Source organism: Gossypium arboreum, chromosome 11 (genome assembly GCF_025698485.1).
Source record: "Gossypium arboreum isolate Shixiya-1 chromosome 11, ASM2569848v2, whole genome shotgun sequence".
NCBI classification, from domain to species: domain Eukaryota; kingdom Viridiplantae; phylum Streptophyta; class Magnoliopsida; order Malvales; family Malvaceae; genus Gossypium; species Gossypium arboreum.
In genome coordinates this window covers 137,580,349-137,597,225 of record NC_069080.1, presented here as the reverse complement: position 1 = coordinate 137,597,225, position 16,877 = coordinate 137,580,349, and the positions used below count along the sequence as shown (strand labels likewise).

The 16,877-nt window shown below is 31.0% G+C and overlaps 2 protein-coding genes across 5 annotated transcripts; one reads left to right on the top strand and one right to left on the bottom strand.

The window, feature by feature from the left end:
* Window positions 1–3,205: 3,205 nt before the first annotated feature.
* LOC108472250 (uncharacterized) lies at window positions 3,206–12,741 on the bottom strand. 4 transcript variants are annotated; one of them, XM_053021163.1, is made up of 13 exons: window positions 12,414–12,735; window positions 12,023–12,208; window positions 11,289–11,414; window positions 10,944–11,048; window positions 10,831–10,863; window positions 10,326–10,427; window positions 10,213–10,245; window positions 9,717–9,842; window positions 5,610–5,897; window positions 4,866–5,045; window positions 4,767–4,793; window positions 4,249–4,314; window positions 3,206–3,906 (listed from the first exon to the last, which is right to left on the bottom strand). In XM_053021163.1, exons 2-13 carry the CDS (start codon window positions 12,194–12,196, stop codon window positions 3,469–3,471), a joined length of 1,698 nt encoding a protein of 565 aa, XP_052877123.1. In that variant the 5' UTR covers window positions 12,197–12,208; window positions 12,414–12,735; the 3' UTR covers window positions 3,206–3,468. The 4 variants fall into 4 exon arrangements, with proteins under 4 accessions (XP_052877123.1, XP_017629246.1, XP_052877124.1 ...); XM_017773757.2 differs by having other exon boundaries at window positions 10,944–11,045; window positions 12,414–12,732; XM_053021164.1 differs by lacking the exons at window positions 10,326–10,427; window positions 10,831–10,863 and having other exon boundaries at window positions 12,414–12,741.
* Window positions 12,742–12,890: 149 nt separating this feature from the next.
* On the top strand, window positions 12,891–15,730 carry LOC108470455 (uncharacterized). The gene is made up of 6 exons (XM_017771771.2): window positions 12,891–13,372; window positions 13,552–13,564; window positions 13,658–13,860; window positions 14,099–14,395; window positions 14,668–14,706; window positions 15,084–15,730. Exons 1-6 carry the CDS (start codon window positions 13,088–13,090, stop codon window positions 15,525–15,527), a joined length of 1,281 nt encoding a protein of 426 aa, XP_017627260.1. The 5' UTR covers window positions 12,891–13,087; the 3' UTR covers window positions 15,528–15,730.
* Window positions 15,731–16,877: the final 1,147 nt, after the last annotated feature.

Sequence of the window (16,877 nt, the reverse complement as noted above, 5' to 3'; positions counted from 1 at the left end):
CGCTGCTTATCTTTTACGTCTATTAGTAAATTTATTTTTCGGTAACTTAATTTCGCAAACCAGAATTCGAGTTTCGATTTTGAATATCTTAGTAACTTTTTTTCTTTGAACATTTTTGATACATATGGCAATAAGTTCGAGGTAGTCCGGAATTTCCCCCGTGCAGTGTTGTTTAATACTTGTTCTAAGCCTTGGAAATCTTTGAACTCCACTTTATTGTTGTGGTTTTTGTCATAAACTTGATTCTTCAAATCAATAAGTTTAGTTGTACTACTAATTTTTCGAAACTAAAAAAAAAAACATGAAATCTCAAATCCATTACTAAACAACCAAATAATAAATTCTTAGATTTGGAAAATAATTACATTAAGAAGTTATACTATTTTCAGAATTCAAGTTATCAATTGCTATTTGGAGAAATTGTTCATAAACTTCATGAGTCGGATTACTTACCCAGAATTTAAGAGGATTTGGGTAAAAAAAAAATTAGACTTGTTTAAAATAGTGATAGATTTGGACAAAATTCTAAGCCCATATTTTGGGTCGGGCTAAGCTTGGGAAAGAATAAATTATTTTAATATCATATCTAGGCCTGACATGACCTATGAACACCTCTACCTACCAATATTGTATGTTTGTATGTATGTATGTATGTATGTATATATGTATGTGTACTAGAGTCTTCGTGATGAGTTCATAAAATTTATTTAATTGAGCCATAAATAAATGATCAAGATGTAAACAAGCAGGGACGAAGTCAAAATTTTCGTTAAGGGTAGAGACAAAATTATAAAATTCTGGAAGGGCCAATATTAAAAAAAGTTTAGATTAAATTATTAACTTTTCATAAGGCCAAAAAGGCAATTATTCCATTTAATTAAAAGGCTAAAAAGACTTAAATTTAATGTTTTAGTTTATGAGAGGGCCTAAAAGAAAATTTTCCCATCTAGCCAAGGGGACTATATAGGTTAATATCAATAAGAAGTGTGCATATACCATATTTTTAACAAAGGTTGGATCAAGTTCCATTACTTTATCCAAGTCCTGAAAAAAAACCAAAAATGTAAGATCTTGAAATCAAACTTAGCATTTTCTTTGAGTTTCAAACATTGATGTACCTCTTTTGATATGTTGTTCTAGTTTCTTAAGCTTCTCTATTAATTCGAGTAATCTCTGCTTCGCCTCATCTTCTGTTAATTTGTCGTCCTCATGTTCATTCTTAATTTCTTGGTACTTTTTCATAATGTCTCGAGTATTAGATCGCACGAGCTATTCATGTGATTTGATTTGATCGAGACAGTTGAGAACAAAATTAGAGGCTTTCCTCGTTTCACCAAATATACACACACAAAATATCTGAATAAGTGCAATAGACTAAATTAAAATTAAATCAGAATCAAATTATGTTAATTAAAACTGAATTAAGGACCAAATCACATGTTTGACAGAAAATGGAGGTCCAAAATGGATATAATGCCTTCCAACAAAAACATGCAGATCCAGGGGGACACAAACGGGTCAACGGACATCATTCTCACAATTTATTGTTTTCTATATTTGTTCTTTTAGCTTTTTCCGGAATGTCAAAGGCTTATTACTGTTGAATCAAGATATCGAGGATTTTATGTGCTGACCTGATAGTTAGGATGTTCACTGTCCTATATATTTTGGGTTGAATTGTGCTAGTAGCGTTGTTATTAGAGCTTTGTTTTCCTCTTGTAATTCACCCAAAATTTGTAACACTATATCAAAGTTTCTAACGTGGTACCAATATTTCTAGTGGAAATCATTGGCTAATATGGTATACCAAAAGTTTCCTATTCCTGCTCGTGTGTGTGGATTGATAGCCTATACCAAAATTTGTTAGATTGCATTTTGCCCCTACTCAAAAAATAAATATATTAGTCCATATATATTAGATTAAAGGGTAAACTACTTTTTTCTATTAAAAAAATCACTCATTTCTATTGTTAAAAGCTAACATGACTAACAAAATAACTAAATAGTGACACGTGACATCCCACGTGTACCTCATGTTGACGTACATGAACTAATTTTTAACAATAGAAATGAATGAAACTTTTAATAGAAGAACCAATTTACTCTTTTATCTAACGTATAATGACTATTTTGTTCACTTTTTAGTCACCCAACTATTTTGGATTTTTTTTGCGGAAAAAAAAACTATCTTGGATTTTTGGGTATTTTCATTTTTATGTTATCCAACTGTCACCAAAAAAGAAGAAATTGACTAGTTGGGTGATATTTGTAACTTTTCATAGTTAAGTGACCAAAATAAATAAATTTACTAATAATTGAAAGACCATTTTGTAACTTTTCATAATTAAATAACTAAAATTAAATTTACTAATAATTGAGTGACTATTAATAAAATTTACCCTTACTTTTAATAACTTCATAAATATGAAATAATTTAATGCTTTAATAGTAATTTTTTAATTCTTGCCTCTACATCTGCGTTTGAATCCAATCTTACTGCCTACTGGCTATGCATAGGTTGCCTTAATGCATCTAAACTCATCTAATCTGATAACACTATTAACTATAGCAATAATAATGTTATATGAATTATATTTATTGTAAAAGAATTATATAAAAAAAATCATGGCATCACTTTAATGCAACAATTAACAATGTCAAATTTTTGCTACTAATAATATTGAAAAGTATAGGATTAAATTAAACTAGAATGATTAAATATTGAATATAAACATAATAGAAGGACAAAAGCCACAATTAAACAATATATTATTCAAATATAGACAATATTAGATATCATATTCCATGTCTCATATTCCATATAATATAAATTATTATTAATCTATTAAAATTATATAAACATAAAATACTTATAAATACATTATTATAACACAATAAAATGCTATATTTACTTTTCTATGTATGTGAAGTTTATCGTATTTGAAACTAATGCTATGTTTAATAAATTGGAAAATTAAGTATTGAAAAAATAACTAAGAAAAATAAGTAATAAAAGAAGTACTCAGATTCATCACACAAATAAGGGATATAACATTCAAGAATCCTTTAAAATATGAATTTAAAAAAAAACTAAGTATACTATATCGGATATATATTTATATTCACGATCACACTCAAATCGACACCTAATAAACTAGATAAAATAATTAACACAATTTCATAGATATAGTACATGGTGATGAAATATATCAATGTCTCAAAAACCATATAATATAAATGATTGCAAAACACCAAGTCCATACAAAACACGCAAAACCATAGTTTTTTTTTGTTTTTTTTTGTTTTTTTTAACCCAAAACCAAATAGTTTAAATAGAGAAAAGTAAATATTGAAACCCAAAGTGCATCAAATCAAATAAGTTCAGTGTATTTTGCTGCGAATGCAAAACACCCTTTGATTCTCAACAATGAGAGCTGAGTCACCTTTGATTTTTCCAACCTCTTTTTTTTAGCCTCCTCTAAGAATTTGTGTGTGAGCAAAGTAGGCAAGCAAATTCTTCTTTAACCAATCATCAGCAAATCCCGCCTGAAAACCAACTTCCTTGGCCTTTCTAAGTGTTGCCCCCCACTTCTTCAACATATCCAAGTCCAATTTCTCAGTTGGAAAATCTTCCATTTCTTTTACTGCAGCACAAAACAGAACTAGAGCCGTAGTATGACAAAACTCAACTTTTGCAACATCCTTTACGATTCGGCTCGCAATAGGTTGAAGGTAGCTTGGAATTTCCCCCCAACGAAGTTTCTTCAACTCTTCTAGTAAACCTTGGAAATCTTCTAGCTCCACTTGCTTGTTGCCTTGGTCATAAACTTGGTTTTCCAAAGCAATAAAAGCAGAGTGTACAGGTGGGGACCTTGCAGAACGGCCATTACCAAGATTTGGAGAAAACTGAAACAAACATAGAAAACCATAAATTATGAGAATGGTATGTATATAATTATATATATGCAATGTGATGTACTTAAAAAGACAAATTTATTACCAACACGTATTTAACAAATTCATGGATCTGATAAATAATCATAGATGATGGATATTGCAAGATGATTATGTTGATTAATTAAAAAAGTATTATTAAAAAGTAAAAATATTAATGAACAGGGTTTCTTAATGATCAACTAATAGCCTTATAACTAGAATAAAAATTTCTGAAACCTAAACAATGTTCCCAAAATTTTTTAGTTGGTTGTTCTCAAATACTACTTGGGTCAGCTAATGTACATATCATACCTCTTTCTTTAATGCCTCAATGAATGGACCCTCGAAATATAAACCTAAATTCTTCATGATGTGATCCTGAAATTTAATTAAAAAGATGTAAGAGCATGTTCAAAAATGACATGAGACATCAAGATAAAGAAAAGAAAAGAAAAAGAAAAGAAAAGAAAACTTAAAAAAAAGGATAAACATACATGAATTCATATCCAATGTATTATTGCTAAGTCTAAAAATACAACTATAGTGAAAAAGAAATTATGATTATAATGTGACTTATAAATGATGTAGCAATACATAGAGGTATGAAATATGGTCATCCAAATTCTTCTAAATGCATAAATATATATATATATATATATATATGATGTGTTAACGATATTAAAAAAATTGTTGCAATATCATTAAATAATTAGAAAAAGATCATAAATGATGTGATGGAAAAAATTTATAAAATAATTTCTCCCTTTAATACATAAATTTCATGCAGTATCAATAAGTAATAATATGACACGTCAATATTAAATACATACCATATTAGTGGAAGGGTTCCCAGAGTCCTGAAAAACCAAATTAAAAAGTTAGAGTGGAGACTTAGACTGAGTAATTAAATTTGAAAAAATTTAACATACCTCACGTGCTTTTTGTGTTATCTCCAAATTTTTTGCTTCTCCGAGCAATTTTTGCTTCGCCTCATTTGAATTTAAGTCACAGGTTTTAGCTATTTTTTTGCACTCCTGCCTAATGACTTGGACATCCTCTTTCAGTGGCCATTTCTTGGTGTGCACTAATTCCATATCTGACTTTTTGTCCTTCCTTTCCCAAAATATATAAACAAAATAGGTGTTAAAAGAAACAAACATATTTACATTGTAGATACAATGATTTTTTGAATCATCTAATACGATATATTGTCGACTCTGAAAGTAAAAATCATTCTCAGACTTTAGTTATTTTGTTTACTATTGAAGTTGAAAAAAACTTCTCAACCCAAACCATGATTTCAAACTAAAAAAAAGGGGGTAAACAAGCTGCAAAGTGAAAATTTTTAGCTTTTGATTTTTGAAAAAATTCTTTTAAATGAAACTATTTTTTTATCTACTCATTGAATCTTATATTTTACAAAATCACCTTTAAAATAAATGTTTTATATTTCTAAAACATCTTTTAACAAAAATCATAAACACTATTCAATTTTTAAAAACATTTTGTAAAACATTTTTCACAATACTTTTTAATAATAAACTAACTTAAAAGAAGCATAATTTATAATGCAGAGTCCAATCCGTGCTAGTAGTTGCTAGTGGCATTTTTGCCTTCAATATATAAAAATAAATAAATAACAATAATTATTGAATTCAATGAGGAGAATTTACTTGCTCTATCTGTCTGTTAAGCCGATCTGTCATTATCTTGTTTATTTGCTTCCCATCTCTCTCTCCAAGCTCTTCGAGGGTTAATTTTTTATTTTTCGGCTCTAGTGATTGTTCCTCTATGCCTTTTTCTCTAGCTTCCGAGCTTCTTTTAATGCCTATACTCCGCATCGAGTCATTCATCCGGTTACGATTAAGCAACCCTTCGCTCTCTTGATCCGAGTAGTTCACTTGTCCTTTAGAGATAGCTTCGTGGGATGAAGTGCTAGCGATGCTCATCTTGGCACGAATCTGAGAAATTTAGATTAAAGTAAATCATTAAAACGAAAAGAATAGAAAAACATAAACGATTTGCAGGTTAGCAACATCAAGATCATCATTCAAATCAGCAAAACAAAACCATATGGAAGGATATTGATTCAAAGTAAATAAATTATGCAAAATCAAAACAAGATATGATACTGAATTAGTAAATTCAACCATACTTACTCCTACTGCAGTGAAGAAAACAGAGAAAAGGTCAGGTGTCGAAGAGTAAAATTGAAGAAACGAAAGAATTGAGATGGAATTTAAAATAAGGCCTACTTCCATCACGGAAAGCTTTAGATTTTAACTACCTCTCTGTAAATTTGAAAAACAAGAAGATTCATGGAAAATTAGCAAAGAAACTTAACTTATGTATTAGTTGAGATTTAATGTGATGTCATTACTAACACGTACTCAACAAATTCATGGGTCTAATAAATAATCATAGATAATGGATATTGCACGATGATTATGTTCGTTAATGAAATAGGTAGTATTAATAAGTAAAAATCTTAATGAAAAATGTTTCTTGGTGGACAAGTAATAGTCTTATAAATAGACTATAGGGTTTAGCTTATAAAAGTAAGTAGCTGAAGGAAAATGACATTCTTATGGGATCTTTTGTGAGGATTGTTTTGTAGTTTTATCCATGCAATGTAAGCCAGTGAGGTCAAACAATGTTGTTAAATATGACTCCTATTTTCAGTCAAATTTGAAAAATAATCTTTCAGTTAAACTCTGTTTACTTGTTTCAACAAACACTGATTAGTTTAGATTATTTTATTATTATTTGATCTATGAATTTAGTCTATAAATAGGCTCTTTTACAACCTTAGAAAATACACCCATTAGAGATTAGAACTCATAACATATTTAGAGAATTTTGTGTTTACGTTTTGTGGGTTCTTTATTTTCGGGTTTTCGGGGTTTAGTTTTTATCTCCATCTTTTTTACTCTTCGTTCTTTTGCCATTATAGTAAAATTATCTTTGCTCGTGGTTTTTTATCCTCTTTGGAGGGGTTTTTTCACGTTAAATTTGTGTGTTCAATTTCTCAATTTATTCTGCTATTTTACTTGTTCGCTGCTTAATCGGGTTAAAATCCTAACAAGTGGTATCAGAGCTAGTTTAATTTTCATAGATCAGCCCGTTCAGAGATGGCAACAACAAGGTTTGAAATTGAGAAGTTCGATGGTGAGACAAATTTCAATCTGCGGCAAGTTCAGATGATAGCAATTCTAGTTCAACCAGGCTTAAAAAAGGTTGTTATCGAGAAAAAGCCTGAGAATCTAAATAAAACAGAATGGGAAGAGCTTGATAAAAAGGCTTTATCTGCAATCCAGTTGTGCCTCACGAATACGGTATTGCAGGAGGTATTGATGGAGAAGACCTCATCTGCCTTATGGAAAAGGTTAGAAACTCTTTATGCGACTAAGTCTCTGGCTAACTGTTTAGTGTTGAAACAACGTCTATTTACGTTTCGCATGAACGAAGGTGAGCTTATTAGAGATCATATCAGTCAATTCATTACTCTTTTAAATGATTTAAAGAATGTTGAGGTTCATATTGACGATGAAGATCAGACTATGCTATTACTGTGCTCTTTACCCCCTTCATACAAGTCTTTCAGGGAGACCCTGATTTATGGCAGAGACAAACTCTCGTTCGAAGATGTGAAGGGTCATTTGTTAAGTAGAGACAAACTCGACAATGAGCTTCATTTGGATAGCAAGATAGATAGGCAAGCTTCCGTTTTGGTAGCATCAAAGAAACAAGATAAAAGGTGTCGCTATTGTAAAAAGTTAGGTCACGTCAAAGCAGATTGTTATAAGCTGCGAAATAAAAAAGCTATTGAGAGTAACGAGGAAGATGTAGCTGGTGCTAATTTGGCCGATGAAAAGGGGGATGATTTCTTGTTAGTGTCAACAAGTGATAACACCAAGCTCACGTCTGAATGGATCTTAGATTCAGGATGTTCTTTCCACATGTGTCCCAATAGAGAATGGTTCTCCACATACAGTTCGATTGAAGGTGGAGTTGTGCACATGGGAAACGATTCATCTAGTAAGGTAATTGGTATTGGTACTGTTAAAATTAAGATGCACGATGGGACGATTAGGACATTCTCAGATGTCAGGTATGTACCTGATTTACGAAAGAATCTCATCTCCTTAAGTATTTTAGACTTGAAAGGATGCAAAATCAACATCGAGTCGAGCGGTATTAAAGTATCTCGTGGAGCTCTTGTTTTGTTAAAAGGTAAAAGAACTGGCAGTCTTTATATTCTGGAAGGTTATACAGTGACTGGTGAAATCGAACGTCCCTCGTCCGTTATAGAGTTGAAGTCAACTTGTTTGGAGCGGAGGCAACTTGGTCATAGGAGGGAAAAATGTATGACTGTTTCGTTGAAGAGAGGTTCTCTTTTGGATGCAGGTTTTGAAAAGTTAGGGCATTGTGTTCGTGAAAATCAAACCCAGGTTAATTTTAATTTGGCAGTGTACAAGTCGAAGCCTAGAAGTCTTCCAGTTTCTAAGCACAAATTCGACTCAATTAATTCCCTGTATAGTTCAAGATAGGCTCGTGGCGGGCTTTGGCAAAGATGGCATTGTGGAAATAAGAGTCAAGGTGGAGATTTGTTAAATATGACTCTTATTTTCAGTCAAATTTGAAAAATAATCTTTCAGTTAAACTCTGTTTACTTGTTTCAATCAAACACTGATTAGTTTAGATTATTTTATTATTATTTGATCTATGAATTTAGTCTATAAATAGGCTCTTTTACAACCTTAGAAAATACACCCATTAGAGATTAGAACTCATAACACATTTAGAGAATTTTGTGTTTACGTTTTGTGAATTTTTTGTTTTCGGGTTTAGTTTTTATCTCCATCTTTTGTACTCTTCGTTCTTTTGCCATTATAGTAAAATTATCTTTGCCCGTGGTTTTTTATCCTCTTTGGAAGGGTTTTTTCACGTTAAATTTGTGTGTTCAATTTCTCAATTTATTCCGCTATTTTACTTGTTTGTTGCTTAATCGGGTTAAAATCCTAACAAATGTTATATAATGTCTTTAATGAGTATATCTAATTTTTTCCTTTTAGTTTGTGTTGATAACGTTTCAACCATTAATTCTTACAACTAATATCAAAACTATGGTTCAAGACTCAACATAGTGAAATCATGAGTCATTTCGTGAGAATTTGTTGTTGCAAATTTGACTTGTGAGTTTGAAGACATACAAGAAAGGTATATGTAAATTGTAACAAGGTGGAGAATTCAATTGATTTGGCACTTCTTCAACAATGTTTTTTAGATTGAAGGTTAAAAATTTTGCATAACAAAACAACAGTATAATAGCAGTAAACAGTAGGAAGAAAATATTTAACCGGAAAGATGCACGAAGAGCAAGTTCAAGAATGACATGAGACATTAAGATAAAGAAAAAGAAAAGAAAACTTATAAAAGATAAAGATACATGAACCCATATTGCTAAGTCTAAAATCACAACTGTAGTGAAAAAGGAATTATGATTATAATGCGACTTAAAATTAATGTAGGCATCGAATATGGTCTTCCAAATTCTTCTAAATGCTTTAAAAATTTTAGAAAAATTGAACACGTATATGTTAGGCATAAGTTTTTATATTTAATATTCAAGTAACATAGTTAAAAAAAATTAGTGCATCATAAAAGAGAATTATTATAAGTAATATTCTTTTATGTATCATTGATATATAAATTTCATGCATTATCAGTAAATAATAACACAACACATATCATTAAATTAAACAAAAAAGTATGCATACCATCATAGGAGGCTTAAGGTTTCCAAGTGAGAACCTTCCCCCTTGAAAATTCAACAAATTGGTTGCTGGTGTCACTCCATGTCGTGTAAATGGCATGTTAGCAGTGTTCATCATCGAGGCATGGATCTGTGAAATTTAGATTAGATCACAAAAAAAAAAACGGTTTGCAAATCAATTGGAAATCAACAAAACAAAACCATATCCGCTCAAGAAAAGAAATTATGCAAAATCAAAGCAATATATGATATTGAATTAGTAAAGTCAACTGTAGGTTCTTCCATTGCAGTGAAGAAAAGATAGAGCATGTAATGCAATGTATTAAGCAAGATATGATATTGAACTAGTAAATTCAAGATTTTGATCAACAATATTAAGCCCCGGATATGCAGAAGAAAAACCATAAATTATGAGAATGGTATTTATATGATTACCATAAAACATCAGTAAATAATAATATGACACATTATCATTAAATTAAACAAAAAATAATGCATACCAAAGTATCATGATTCCCAGTTCTTGTTGAGGTCTGAAAATCCAAATTAAAAAGTTAAAGTTAGATTGGAGACTTAAATTGAGTAATTAAATTTGTAAAAATTTAACCTCTACCTCTTGAAAGTTCGTGTCTCCACTGTAGGCGAATCCCCCCTGTTGTCTCAAGTCTCCAATATCTTCATTGAAATCTTTAAGGACTGACTTGTTAGGGATGCTCTTCTCAGATTAAATCAAATCATTGAAATGAAAAGAACAGAAAAACACAACGGCATCAAAATCTTCTTTCAAATCAGCAAAACAAAAACATATGGAACGATAATGACTCAAAGTAAAGAAATTATGCAAAATCAAAGCAAGATATGATATTGAATTACTACAGTCAACTGTAAGTTCTTCTACTACAGTGAAGAAAAGAGAGAGCATGTAATGCAATGTCTTAAGCAAGATATGATATTGAATTAGTAAATTTATTCTGATCAACAATATGAAGCCCCGGATATGCAGAAGAAAAACCATAAATTATGATAATGGCATTTATATATATGATTATATACCATAAAGCATCTTTAAATAATAACATGACACATTATCATTAAGTTAAACAAAAAATTATGCATACCAAAGTATCATGGTTCCCAGCTCTTGTTGAGGTCTGAAAATCCAAATTAAAAAGTTAAAGTTAGATTGGAGACTTAAATTGAGTAATTAAATTTGTAAAAATTTAACCTCTACCTCTTGAAAGTTCGTGTCTCCACCATAGGTGAATCCCCCATGTTGTCTCAAGTCTCCAATCTCTTTATTGGAATCTTTAAGGATTGATCTGTTAGCGATGCTCTTCTTGGCACGGATATGTGAAATTAAGATTAAATCAAATCATTGAAATCAAAAGAACAGAAAAACACAACTGCATCAAAATCTTCTTTCCAATCAGCAAAACAAAAAAATTCTAGTGCATCAGAAAAGAGAATTATTATAAGTAATATTCGTTTATGTATCATCGATATATAAATTTCATGCATTATGAATAAACAATAACATGACACATATCATTAAATTAAATAAAAAAAATATGCATACCATCATACGAGACCCAAGGTTTTCAACTGAGAACCCTCCCTCTTGAAAATTCATCGAATTGGTTGCTGGTGTCACTCCATGTTGTGTCAATAGCATGTTAGCAGTGTTCATCATCGAGGCATGGAACTGTGAAATTTAGATTAGATCACAAAAAAAACACAAACAGTTTGCAGATCAACGGGAAATCAGCAAAACAAAACCATATCGGCTCAAGTAAAGAAATTATGCAAAATCAAAGCAAGATATGATATTGAATTAATAAAGTCAACTGTACATTCTTCCATTGCAGTGAAGAAAAGAGAGAGCATGTAATGCAATGTATTAAGCAAGATATTAAGTTCAATGAACATGTGACATTAAGTTTAAGAAAAGAAAGGAAAAATTAAAAGATACATGAACCCATATTGCTAAGTCTAAAAACACAACTATAGTGAAAAAGAAATTATGATTAATGTGACTTAAAAATAATGTAGCAATATCAATTATGGCCTTCCAAATTCTTCTAAATGCATTACAAAATTCAGAAAAATTGAACATGTATATGTTAGGCATAAATTTTATATTTGATATTCAAGTAAAATAGTTAAACGTCTAAAAATAAATCTAGTGGACCAGAAAGAGAATTATTACAAGTAATAATTTTTTATGTACAGTCTATATATAAATTTCATGCACTATTAATAAATAATAATATTATACATAATCATTAAATTAAATAAAAAATTTACGCATACCACATTAGGATCAGAGTTGCCTGCACTCGGCGTCAAGTAATTCTCATGTGAGTAGTTCTCACTTGGGATCTCTTCCTCTGGATAGATGTGATTGATTGCTGGTGGCATACTAACATTCAGAAAGTTGTCAAGGTCATGAGAAACATCGGAGGATGGCGAGTTAACGAAGCTCATCTTGGCACGGATCTAAGAAATTTAGATCAAAATCAAATCATTGAAACTAAAAAAACAGAAAAACACAAACGATTTGCAGGTGAAAGGCATCAAAATCTTCTTACAAATCAGCAAAACAAAACCATATGAAATGATATTAACTCAAAGTAAAGAAATGATGCAAAATGAAAGCAAGACAAGATATTGAATAAGTAAATTAAACCCTAAGTACTTCTACCAGTGAAGAGAGGAGAGAGCAGGTCGGGTGTGAGAGAGTAAACCGAAGAAACTAAGAAAGTTTTCAATGAGATGGGATTAAAAATAAGCCAGATTTCCATCACGAAAAGCTCGAGATTTTAACTTCCTCTATGTAAAATTGTCGCAAGAAGATCACTGGAATATTGGCACGCAAATATGCAGCCATATGCTTCAACGAAAACGCGTGCGCAGTGTGGTTAGGTAATAAGGTTTTGACTATTTTTAAAATGGTCGGTATATAGTGGTTTCAATTAGAAAAGAAGAAGTTTTTTTTACCGCTTTATTTTTAATTTTTATTTTTTGTAAAGTCATTACAATTTTTTTTAGCACGACTATTTTAGTTCATTTCGACAGTAATGGATAAGAATAATTAATATTGTTAAAGTTGAATATGCTCGCGCCCATCGCGAGAAAGTTAGGTTGAAGTTGAATATGCTCGCGCCCATCGCGAGAAGCCATTGTAATATGCGCGCGCGTGAAAATATTAAAGTCCATGGTGGGACCGTTTCTCATCTACCGACGTTACTTTTATTATATTGTATTGTTTGCTGGTCTCTACAACCCTGAAGTTTCATCTCCTGCGATTCACAATTTCACTTTCTTCCTCTTGCAATAATCAAACAATTTTTGCCTTGATTTCAGTTTGAACCATCAATGGCGGAAGAAAATATCAATTACTTCATAGACAGAACGATCTCCCATATTCGCCGTGAAATTGAACTGTTGTTGGAAGCTATGCTTCTTGAAGCCGGAGACCGATCTGCGACCAGCAATTTCACAGCTTGGCTTAAAAAACCGGAAGATGAAGAGCAATCCGTGACCGACTATTCTTTCCAACGACTGCTTAAAGTGCAAAAAAATTTAGAAAACATGCCCGTTGATTCATTTAGAACAGCTTTTCAAGAAATTTGTCGGAGTAGGACGAAGACGATGGAAAAGGTACGTCTCAAATCAGTTTACTTTCGATCTCAAAATGGGTTGTCAAATTAAGATCATTAAATTCTATTCAAAATCTCGAAATAAAGTTAAGCTTTCTCTAACCAACGGATTCCTTTGTTTCTTCTGCTTAACTCTTCGGTGGCGGCGTTCTTTTCTCTGTCTTCTCTTCACCGATATAGATACACGAAACCTGTAAGTACTCCTAAGTCTACTAATTCGCTATCATATCCTTCTTTATAATTTTTCTGTTGTTCTGAAATGGGAAATCTGAGTTAAATTTCTCAGATCCGTGCGAGAAGATGGGTTATGGCATGGCAGATCCGGTGCATCAGTCTATGTGGAATGGAAGCAAGAAAAGAAATCTGAAATTTGTTTCCGATGACTTGAGACAAGAAACAGAACGAAAAAAGAAACAGAGGGATATCCAGTACCGGAAACAAATAAGAGCAAAATTTTACGATGATCCAACTGAAAGAGGGATAAATAATGTAAGTCTCTTAATCGAACTTACTAATTCATATTCAATTTATTTTAATGAATCTGCAAGTAGGGCTGTAAATGATTAATATTCATTTGTTTATTTTGAAAATTTGTTTGTGTTGAGTTGGTTTAATAAACTGAGCCTCAAAATCTGGATTTTTTTCCAAAATGGTCCCTGTCTAGTCCAAAAATTCTTGCATTGACAATGCTGTAGATTGTCTCTTAATACCTGTTTTGTGTCAAAAGAATGGCAAGATAACAAATTCGAGATGCAAGTGGGAACGGATGGTGGATATGCTGCTGAGCACTAAAACGAAAAATGTGCTGAAAGCCACTAACATCGGGAAAACGAAAGCTTCTAAACAAATTCTCTGTCATCGCAACCAAATGAAAATGCAATGGCCAATACAATCTGATCTCCTCGTGATTATCCAAGTGATCCAAGAAACTGACCGCAAGTGCAAGGATGCTGTATTAGCAGAAGCCAAGGCGAAGTGGCGACTAGGAGAGACGATTGAAAAACTTGATCCACAACGATCAAAGGTAGGTAAATTATTAGAATTTATTTACTAAGTTTACTTTCATGATCTAAGTCTCTAATTTAATTTTTTAAAAACTTGATCCACAATGATCAGTGGTACTAAATTATTAGAATTTATTTATTAAGTTTAATTTCATGATCTAAATCTCTAATTTAAGGATTTTAAAACTTGATCCACAACGATCAGAGGTACGTAAATTATTAGAATTTATTTACTAAGTTTAATTTCATAATCTAAATCTCTAATTTAATTTTTTTTAACTTGATTTTTCAGAACTTGAAGGAAAAAGCAAGGCAACTTAGTTATACAAAGGTAATATCATAAATATGAAAAAACTCGAAATGGTTCACGAACCGTTCGAGTCAAGTATTACTAACCTCAAATTCGACTCGATATTGATAGCTCAAGCTGTCGAGTTTAAACTCGGCTTGACAACTGTCAAATCGAATTCGAATGTGAATTCTTTTCAAGTTAAATTCGAGTAACTTGTGAGCAACAATATCTCATTTACACCCTAATGTACACAACATTCTCATAATTCACACGGTATTCAAAATCCATGTTTCCAGAGTTAAGCACAGAATTTATTTCATTGCTCTGAATTTATGACTTGTTTTTCATGTTTGTTTGTTTTAATTTTAGTTTATCATGTTTGTTTGTTTTAATTTTTTCTCCCACCACTATGGAAGGTAAAAGTTAGTGTAACCGATGATAAAACTCGTGGAGGAGTACAATCTAAATTCCGTGATTTGGAGAACCAACTTTATGACAAAGGCAACGACCAAGTGGAATGCAAAGATTTCTCAGGCTTGGAACAGGCATTAAAGAACACGACTTGGGGGAAAATTCCAGACTACCTCGAATCTATTGCAATCCAAATCGAAAAAGATCGTGGAAAAACTACTGATGTTTTTCATATCCCCACTCAAGTTCTGCTCTGCGCTGCGATCAAAGAGATGAAAGATTTTTCGGTTGGGGATTTGGATTGGGGTACCTTGAAAAAGTGGAGCGCGACACTTAATTATGCTAAGAAATATGGTTTTCAAGTGGGATTTGCTGATAATATGTTGAAGAAGAATTTGCTTGCCTATTTTGCTATTCAAAATCTGCCCAAATCGACCGTAAAAATATAGCTTCCCAAGAGCAAATGTTGGTGTTGCTGTTGCAGGCTTGCTGCAGTCTACAAAAATATTGGCTTTAATGTGTTCGTACTTGACTTCGGATATCTATATTTACTTTTCTGTATGTGTGAAGTTTATCTTATTTGAGATTAATACTTTGTTAAACTGAGAAATTAAGTATCAAAAGAAATTAAGAGTTGAATTTAAGTTTTAAATTTTATTTCATATATCAATTAAAATTTAATACTGTATAAGATTAAATTAAATCGATTTCGTAAGAAATTAATTTAATCTATGTTTGATTATGAGTTCTAAGCTCAAATTTGAGTTTGAATTAAAATATTCAATATCAATATCAAAATTAATGTATAAGTATCAGTAGGTTTGAATTTGATTTTTCGTGGGATAATAATTTCTTGCTATTTTGGAATTTTTAATTTTTATTTTTAATAAAAATGGTAAAATTATTATAATTTTCACAAAATTTAAATCATTTTTACAATTTCTAATAATTATTTAATGATTTCAATGGTATTCACAATTTTTACTACTTTTAAATACTTTTAAATATTATTTATATTTTAATAAAATTTTTTAAAAATTAAATAGTTTTTACAAGGTTTTTTCTTCTTTCTTTTGATAGCTTCTGAATATCAACTTGGTTGGAGGAATTACTAGATTACCTTTATATATTTTAATGTAATTTTATTTTTCACGTTTTAAATAAAATTAATAAAAAATTATAAATGAGAATGTACGAACCTATACCATTATGAAACATAAAATATCAACTTTACCACTCCAATCAATATTTTATTTTTGTATATTTTGATATTATTACACAAAATTTTGACCCACATTTTATTATATTAATAATCCAGTTGATTGAATTTGTATCACAGATTAACTTAATACTGAATTTATAAAAAAATTAGGTTGATCTTATTATATTAATAATCCCATTGATTGAATTTATGCAAATTAACTCAATTATGAATTTACACAAAAGATAAGTTGGTCTGGCGGGGTGATGCAACTGGTGAGTACACCGTTAGGAGTGGTTATAAAAGATTATTACAGGGAGAGGATACATCTGAGCCTAGACACTACAATAATGGTCACACCATTTTCTACAAGAAGCTGCGGCAGACAGATTTGCCATCAAAAGTTAAGATTACAATATGGAGGCTATTTAATAACTACATTCCAACGTATTGTAATCTCCATTACAGAAGGCTTCGAAGTTCAGCAGTCTGTCCTCGATGCTCAGATGGAACTGAAACGATAAAGCATGTTTTCCGAGATTGTATCATTGTAAAAGAAATATGACAACAGTTAGAAATAACGTGGAATCAGTATGTA

Excerpts from the sequence above, each read along its gene's own strand:
- LOC108472250 (XM_053021163.1), bottom strand. The coding sequence starts at position 12,196 with ATGAGCTTCGTTAACTCGCCATCCTCCGATGTTTCTCATGACCTTGAC. Across the intron at positions 11,415-12,022 it reads GCAACTCTGATCCTAATGTG|TTCCATGCCTCGATGATGAA; the intron begins GTATGCGTAAAT and ends TAAATTTCACAG. Across the intron at positions 10,246-10,325 it reads GAGACACGAACTTTCAAGAG|ACCTCAACAAGAACTGGGAA; the intron begins GTAGAGGTTAAA and ends TTGGATTTTCAG.
- LOC108470455 (XM_017771771.2), top strand. The coding sequence starts at position 13,088 with ATGGCGGAAGAAAATATCAATTACTTCATAGACAGAACGATCTCCCAT. Across the intron at positions 14,396-14,667 it reads TTGATCCACAACGATCAAAG|AACTTGAAGGAAAAAGCAAG; the intron begins GTAGGTAAATTA and ends TTGATTTTTCAG. Across the intron at positions 14,707-15,083 it reads GGCAACTTAGTTATACAAAG|GTAAAAGTTAGTGTAACCGA; the intron begins GTAATATCATAA and ends CCACTATGGAAG.